We start from the raw sequence: 9,074 nt of genomic DNA, 5'->3' as shown, positions 1-9,074 counted from the left end.
CAAATTCGAATCAAAAGCTAATACCTTCTGATTATGTAATCCGTATGAAAGGTGTATTTCTCTCTAAAAGCGCATCTGCTTAACAGCTGAGATGGAGATGTGATTTTAGCCGACACTTAGAAAACAATAGTTTATTAATAATATTAATGGCTCTTCTCATTCAGCACTGCGGGAAAGACATCAATTCCAGTTTCTAATTTGGCCTTAGAAAACCAGTAAAATCGACATGTTTTCCATATTAATTTGTGAATATTTTAAATGTTTAATAAGGGGGCAAAAAGTCATAAACAAAAATCTGAAAATTCGTCGATATTTACTTTTTTGCGCAGCAGTTGGTGTAGCCAGTTCAAATTAAAATTTTGGTGTTCAACTTTGCGTTTTAAAAAGACAACAACCGTTCATTTTTCATTTTTCAATTAGGGCTAAAAAAGGAAAAACACATGGACACAAAAGTAGCCTACATGGATCGTTTGGACAGAATACGAGACAGAATTCTTTATTAAATTCATAAAAGAAACAATAATTAGCCTATAGGAATACTGGATTCTAAATCTCAAAGAAATGCCACAGTCAAATCCTCGGAGCAGAAATGAGGGCGAAACACCCAGAAACTCCTTATATGTGTCGTTCGGGGGTCTTTTCCTGCCATTAATGCTTGGATAACACGCCACGTCTCCTTCCATTATTAATAATAATAATGTCTAATGCGGTGGCTGTGATATTATAACCAACGTCCGTTGCCGTGATTTTTGAAATGACTTCTCGCGAGAGAAAAATGGACGTTTTAGTCGCATAACATTGGTTAATGGAAACGCCGACATTTCGCAATCGTTTTTTTATCGATATTTAGATAATAGCGCATCAGTGCAAAACTAAGGTATGCAGATTAAGACCACTATTCATCAGCATGCATTGATTAATCCCATGGCATGTAGCAAAAAAAAAAAAAAGGTGCGACCAAATCATATGCTGGTGCGACCAACTGAGAAAGTTGGTAGCACCAGTGCAACCAGTGGAAAAGTTAGTCTGGAGCCCTGACTTTAAATTCACTAATGTGCAGATCTGATCAGTGTCTGATGTTGGATTAAGGTGTGTGTTTATGGGGTATTTGATTGTATTATAATGCACTACAGGTACTGTAACGTGTTCTAAGGTCACACTGTCAGTTTTTGGGATTGACAGTTGCATTTACTTGCAGGTGTGAATCGTGAAATGTTTCACGTAAGACATTTCCAAATGTTTTGTAAGGCCAAATCAACTTACAGTAGCGCCTCAAATACGTTTGTATGAACACGCAACAGCACCCAAGCCTGTATTTACTTACTAGTAACCATAGCGACAGTGATTAAAGTAATATTTTGGGAGACAATAAAGCAGTGTAATGGGATAAAAAATGCATGTTTATTGTGTTATCTCTCTCCCTTTGTCTCGGTGTGTTTGGTTTTGTGATCGGCCTGTTGTGATCGGCCTGCTTAATTTCTTCTTGTCTGCGGTGCTGTGGTGCAGTAAAAACAGCAAAAACCTTTATATTGTGAAATATTATATTTAAAAAAAATGGTAAAATGGACTGCATTTATATAGCGGTTTCACAGACCTATGGCCACCAAAGTGCTTTTACATATAGCCTCACATTCACGGCGGTGTCAGCCATGCTAGGCGCCATCCAGCTCGTCGGGAGCAGCTGGGGTTAGGTGTCTTGCTCATGGACACCTCGACACTTGGTCAGGTGGAACCGGGGATTTAACCACCAACCTTCCGGTTTGTAGACAACCTACATGACCCACTGAGCCACTGCCGCCTTTTAAAAATCACGGTTTTCTATTGAATCTATATTTTTTCTTCAGTAAGTCAAATCTGAATTTTGATTAGTTTTCAGTGTCACATGACTCTTGAAATCATTCAAATATGTTGATTTGCTGCTCAAAGAAATCTTAATTATTAATATGAATAAAGAAAACTTTATTATTAACATTATTAAATCTTTATTATTATCACTATTATTTAATGCCACCTTGCTGAAAAATAAATTATAAAAAAAAAAAATCTTACTCTTACTCCAAATGTATTAAAAATATTTTTTTGGGAACCAATTAAAAACTTTATCTGTAGCAATTATAGCAAAAAATATTAAAGCGTGTGAAAAGCATTAAAGTTTTTTATTTTAGTTTTTATATATCTTCCTTTACTGCGCGCCTCATCTGCGCGCCCTTTCTCCTGTCTTCCACAGAAAGCCGCGAACTCGCGTAATTCAAAAATTAACGGTCATTTTGATTTACCGGCTGACTGACTAACATTCGTTTATCAATCGTCTTTATTTAATAATCATGTTATGATTGTATGGAGTCTCTCGGAAACTCCACTGAAGGACAATGGTAGGCTATGTTTAATAAGATAAACTGGGCGTGCGTCTCTGTCAGCTCTCTAGTTCAGTAGTCAAGGCACTGATCAGGGAGTCGTCCACATTCATGTACACGATGATTCACGACCTAGGAAGCGAGGGAGCTGATTGAAACGCAGGGTAGGTTTGGTGAAACCCATAGAGTAGACAGTATAAGAAAGGTGAAGCCTCTACTCTTTTAGTCCATCGCTCGTACTGTAGGAGGCGCTGTGACGTTATCCGCCGGTAAAACCACAGAAGAAAAGAGACTGGAGCTATCAGACGGTTAGTGTTTAATCTTTTTTACATTATTCTTGATTTAGCTGTTGATTTGCTTGCTGTTATTTTACTCTCTAATTTTTTTAATGACGCTTTTCGTCGCCCTCTCAACGTACGAAAATTAATCCCTTACAAGAATTTACCATGGTTTTATTATAGTAAAAGTGTAACCATGGTTTTTGGCCGTTTGATTACCATTTGTGTGACCACAGTTTTACCATAAATACCATGTTTAATTTATAGTTACCATAGTAAAAAAAAGTATTGCATAACATTCCTGCTCTGTGCTGGCTCAATATTAGAATTAAGACCCATAAACACATTTACATCTGACATAAATAATTCTGAATATTCTCAGAAATGAAATGTTAACTTCTTTAAGTCAGTTCTATGTAGTTCTATTCTTGTACATTCGTATGTAAACAATAATTTTGAATTTAAATCCGTGTCAGTCCATAATAAATGCTTCTCGTAATAATGATGTTATGTTTGTCTTCAGATGTTGACCATGAAAGTGCAGATGGATGTGATCTGCTGTAAATGAGAGGTTTGAGCAGCTCATCATTTCATCCTTCGGCTTAATCAAACCAAAGTTTAGTTAACTTCTCACTTCTTATGCACATCTCAGATTAAAGTGTCATGCCCACCCCCCGCACACTTTCTCCAGTCCGTATGATGTTTGATCTGCATTGCGTGCGTTCCGTGCAGAAACCTCTCTCAAACGCGCTCCGCATGTTGTTACATGATTTGAACTCTACTGTAATGCGATCTCATGCGTAATTAGGCGTGTAACGATATTCAAACCGCACTGAAAAACTGCGGTATGTATCGCAATACTCTCATGGTGTCTGAATGCGTCCCGCCCTCTGCTGCCCCGCCCATCCATGGGCCATTGTTAAGGTTGACCTCAATTTACCTTATGGCACAAAACAAATTTTTCTTCCTTGACATTTGATTAAATAGTAAATAGGCATGTAACATGTTTTCTATGTTTACGAGACAAATACAATGCTGTAGCCCAACCACAATTATCCACCAATAATCGCAATAAGCTCCGTGTATTGTAACTTTCGATAAAAAACAGTGTCATTTTTCAAATGATGTCCATTTAATCACAAAATTCAAACAATAAATGCCGTTTTGACACTTTTTTTATGTTGAGACATGGATCACTTAACTGTAAGGCATAGTACAGTTAAAGACCCAGAACCAGATATGATGAATGAGACCCGGAGTCAGGAGTGCAGTCAATTGAAGATTTTTTTTACTGAAGATAGTTTGTAGTTTCATCAGGCAGAATTCAGCTTCAAGACTCACAAAGAGTTTGTAGGCCACCCCGCTTACAGTTACAAAGATCACAGCAATTATACCCTTCACTAAGGTCTAAGCTATGTCATTACTTTAGGTTAAATGTTTCAGATTGGCTAAGTAATAGATAAACATAGGAAGGCAGGTAGACTGAAGCATATCTCCATTGATTTTGCGGCTGACACTCAGATCCTGGATTTAGGCACTTCGTAACCCTCTAGGTCGCAGATCTGCGTTTCTAGTCGTCAACATGTCAAAGAAAACAAGTCAGTCCATCTCCAATAATGCCACTTGTTCCTTAACCTGTAACCAAGAAGACTAACACACACACCGACACACAGCTTCTTCAAGGTTGGATTTGGTCGGGCTCTAACGATAAACAGGAGACTCTTCTCAAAACTTCTTCTTTCTCTTTCTCTTCTTTCTCTCAATGAAAGGACACTTTAATCTAACACAGGAAAGAAAAGACTTTAACTAAGAAATGGTCACTTAAACTATTGGTTCCAATGACCCTTGTGACCTAAAGTTGTCATGGTGAGCTAGAAAAACAGATATTTTAAAGACCTTGTCAAACAAAACGAGTCCATATTTCATTTCTGGAAGCCGGGCTAAATGAGCAAGCACTGTTACTGCATTCCTGGCATGGGCCAGACCCTCAGTCACCTCTCAGATATCAAATACAGACAATAGAGACTATATGAAAAGAACATTTTAGGAATCACACTGGTAACTTTTACAAATTAGTAAAACCTCATGAGCTTAGAGAAGTCATTCAACTCATTTGAGATTATGAAGGAAAAATTAATACCTTGATTATAATCACTCATTAGATATACATTGAAGGGGCAGTGGATTCCAGAATCTGCCCCCTTCACTACATAGGCGCCTTAGTTTAAGCAGCAGTGCGAGTGAAACCGATCATCTCTTCATAATAAACTTGAATGAACATCTTAAGGTATGTTGAAAGATACAGTACAACTTACTGAAACGTATTAAATGCTGTGTAATCACTCAATCATTGTTTAAATGGCGGAAAGACATCAGTAAAACAGCTTGTAGACAATTTAAAAGAGTTAATTCTCATGGATAAATGCAGAGAAGCGGTCAGAACCAGATGACATAGAATCACGCCTCTTCAACCCAAGTAGCCAATCACACACTGCGATGCATGCTTCTACGTCAGACTCTTCGACTTTGCTTTTCAACCCGGGAGAACAGAATTGCTCAGAAAACAAAATAACCAATTTCCACTACGAGTGCTTTTAGTGTTTTCAGTGATGTGCAGCCTATACATATCTTTACTGTGTTATTCTGACGCTCAGGATCATGGATCCGCTGATCAAACCTCTGACTGTAACGCTGGAGAACAGCAGATGAAGATGTGCTCCGTCAAACTGGAGGACTGCAGGAACCTGATAGAGAGACGAGGAGAAGAAACCACAGCAGAGGAACAACAACAGAGCCATGAGGAGGAGCAGGATGATGAAGATGAGATTGAGGATGTTGATGATGATGACTTTGTTCTGTCAGGTATGTTTCTTCTAGGCTTGCTGTGATAGTCGGTGTTCCCGGTGTTCATTTACATAATTTGCCCACCGCCGCAGCAGCTCAAATCCATTTAAAGGGACACATGAAAAACGATGTGTTTTTGCTCACCCTCAAAAAGGGACAATTTTAACATGCTATAAGAAATTATCTGTGTGGTATTTTGAGTTGAAACTTCACATACACACTCTGCAAATGCTGTGATTTAAAAGGATGCAGACCTGCCAACCTGTATGCATTTTGCGTAGCGGATACGCATTTTGACCTCAAAGTCTGCTGGTACGATTTGTCACTCTAAACTACGCAAAAACCTGGTGGCGCAGTCCTCAAATCAAGCAACAGCAAAAGAAGCGGAGTTCGACCAATCATAACGCTGGGTTCATTCCCCAAATTGCAAGCCAGGATGATTGACAGATGCGTAAGGCCTATCATTAAAAAGAGACTTAAAATCAACACCAATAAAGTATTCCCGCTCGATCCCCCTTCCACTCCCGCGGCCCGCCGTCTGACTGATTTCATAAGCGAGGACAGTAGTCTCTGTACTTCTGACTCCTGAAGGTAAACGGCCTGGGGTGGTTAAATCTTGATCGCATGGATTATCTTAAAATACTCAGATAAGAGGAAGACATCATTCAGCCATGCAAATTATAAAATGCTGAACAATAAATCTAAATAAATTTGAAATCGCTATGGCTTAGTGATTATGAAAGTGCTGTGATTTGTGGATGACTGAGAAGCGAGAATCTGGAGAAACAGGCGTTTATTTATTCATTCTCAGTGTTGAGAAACATAGCCTGCACGTGTTACGTTATTGTGTTAATAATTACTTAAGTACCTAATTATGTTACATATTTATTTTGTATGAAAACTAGTGTGTTAGTTACTTATGGATTAAAAAGTTTTCTAAGGGTTTCTTAATTTTAGACTAGTTGACCAGCACACATTATATGCAATGCAGTATTAATCATGAATAAAAAATGGTGTTGAGCAGTATTGAAACTTTCACTGTATATTGCAGTGCAGTGCTAGTGAAATTTTGGATTTGGGTTGAATTCAAAAACCTTTAGAAGTCAAAACTAGAATTATGAAGATGGGCATGTGTTTGGATGCAAGACACACCCACACATCCCCCCTGCAAAAATAATTTCAAGGTTGGCAGGTCTAGGGGTGGTATAATGCCCCTTTTTATAAGATGTAACATAAGTCTCTGATGTCCCCAGTTTGAAAACCGCACTAAGACATATCACAATTTTAGATTTTGACTGATTGTTGAGCTCTAGAAGTTATAGAAAAAGTTAGATATTTTATGCCCATTATGTTCCTTTCAGATGACGACGCTGGTTCATCTTCTGATGGAGAAACTGCCTCTACATCCAAACAGCGACAGACAGTGACCGACTCTGGAAAAACATTCAGCAAACGGGAACATTTAGTGAGACGTAAGAGAAAACACACAGAACAGAAAGACTTCACCTGCAAGATATGTGACATCAGCTTTACAACCTCAGAAGAGAAGAGACGTCATTCAAAAGAACACAAGAAGAAAGAGTTTCATTGTGATCAGTGTGGGAAGAAATGTAATTCCTCTTCTAGTTTCTACCGTCATAAGGCGACTCATACGGACAGGGAGGAAAAGCTGTACCAGTGCCCTCACTGTGAGAAGAGCTTCACCCAGGGATCGATTCTGAAGAACCATCTACTCGTGCACAGCAATGAGAGGCCATACAAGTGCAGTGAATGTGAGAAGAGCTTCAAAAAGAAATCCATTCTGAAGAGCCATCTACTCACACACACCAATGAGAGGCCGTACAAGTGTCCTCACTGCGAGAAGAGCTTCAACCAGGGACCCCATCTGAAGAGCCATCTACGCATACACACCAACGAGAGACCGTATCAGTGCCCTCAATGTGAGAAGAGCTTCAGAGATGGATCTAATCTGAGGAAACATCTATTCATTCACACCAAAAAGAAGCCGTACCAGAAGAGCCATCTACTCACACACACCAATGAGAGTCCATATCAGTGCCCTCACTGCGAAAAGAGCTTCAAAGAGGGATCTAATTTGAGGGAACATATACTCATTCACACCGATGATAGCCTGTACAAGTGTCCTCACTGTAAGAAGAGCATGAAATACGAAACCAGTTTGAAGAAACATCTACTCGTGCACAGCAATGAGAGGCCATACCAGTGCAGTGAATGTGAGAAAACCTTTACAAAGTCAAAATCTCTAAAGTTACACCAAAAAATACACTCAGATGTCAAACCGTATCAGTGTTCACACTGTGAGAAACGTTTCCATCATTCGACTCACTGGAAAACCCATGAGAGGATTCACACCGGAGAGAAACCATACCTGTGCTCCTACTGCGGGAAGAGCTTTGCTAGTCCATTTTCTTTCAGAATTCATATGAGAGTTCACACTGGAGAAAGACCGTATCACTGTGGTGATTGTGGGAAGAGTTTTTACAAGCCAAGTGACCTAAAAATACACAAGAGGACTCATACAGGAGAAAGACCTTTTAAATGCTCACATTGTGACAAGACTTTTGCGCGATCAAGCGATCTGAAGATCCATGAGCGATGGCATACAGGAGAGAAACCTTACCGCTGCTCCATCTGTGGCGAGAGATTCGCTTTTAAATGGGGTTTTCAGACTCACCAGAAGAAACACGCTGTTTTAGAATCATCATAGCTTCATCATGTCATTATGTGTGACCCGTGCTGGCAAAATGACTTGCAATGAGCAAAAAAAAAAAAAAAATTGTTATTGTTATTTTCACATTCTTAATTAAAAAACCTTCAAAATGATATATGATTTGTTGGAGTTAGACAAAAAAATGCCTGAGCTACACCTGTTTGAAGCCGACAGCGTCAGCAAAGTCAATTTTGAGGAAATTCAAGTTAGTTTTTTGAAGGTTCCAAAACAAAATCACCAAGCAACCATACCTTAAAATCCCTAATAACACCAAATTTGGCACACACAAAGTCAAAAACAAATATCTATAGAAAAAAATATATATATATTCAACCTTTTTTCCTGATGATACCACAATTGTTTGATTAACACTAATGAAACAGACAGCCTATATATTAAGACCTACTGTACTGTACGGATCTAATATAATGTTACAGATGTAACATCAGATGTTTTTTCCAGACAGTAAACCAAACCTTAATTTAAGACATGACAGATAATGTTTGCATGAATACTCGCCAAGACAGATATTTTCGAATACTGTAATTCTGTGTATACAGTATGTGTATATCGGCATCGCGTGCTGTCTGAAACCCCCCCCAACCCAGTAACATAATGTTGCACTGTACATGACAAATCAAGTACAAAATAACAGCTAAAAACGTGTTTCTCCAAAAGATACAAAAAATGTCCATTATGAAATTTTAAATGAATATTTCTTATGTGAGCAGATCCTTCCATTTAGCTTGCAGTACTCATCTTTAATCTGAAGGGGGCGACATTGTAGTCAGACTGTCACTTTATGTCTTAAATGGCCCTTGGCCAGGGAAATTTGAACCAGAATTTATACTGAGAGTCTAAAGTCTG

At 38.7% G+C, this 9,074-nt stretch overlaps 1 protein-coding gene across 1 annotated transcript; it reads left to right on the top strand.

Moving 5' to 3' along the window:
• The first annotated feature begins 2,627 nt into the window (after window positions 1–2,627).
• LOC311071203 (uncharacterized protein) lies at window positions 2,628–8,347 on the top strand. The gene is made up of 3 exons (XM_084095432.1): window positions 2,628–2,662; window positions 5,287–5,494; window positions 6,838–8,347. Exons 2-3 carry the CDS (start codon window positions 5,338–5,340, stop codon window positions 8,202–8,204), a joined length of 1,524 nt encoding a protein of 507 aa, XP_083951558.1. The 5' UTR covers window positions 2,628–2,662; window positions 5,287–5,337; the 3' UTR covers window positions 8,205–8,347.
• Window positions 8,348–9,074: the final 727 nt, after the last annotated feature.

Source organism: Abramis brama (genome assembly GCF_963993115.1).
Source record: "Abramis brama genome assembly, chromosome: 2".
NCBI lineage: Eukaryota > Metazoa > Chordata > Actinopteri > Cypriniformes > Leuciscidae > Abramis > Abramis brama.
Note: the sequence above shows the minus strand (reverse complement) of the source record. Positions and strands in the feature narration are given on the sequence as shown.

Bases quoted from the DNA above. Each gene is read 5' to 3' on its own strand.
- LOC311071203 (XM_084095432.1), top strand. From the start codon at position 5,338: ATGAAGATGTGCTCCGTCAAACTGGAGGACTGCAGGAACCTGATAGAG. The intron at 5,495-6,837 runs GTATGTTTCTTC...TGTTCCTTTCAG, and splicing joins TGATGACTTTGTTCTGTCAG to ATGACGACGCTGGTTCATCT.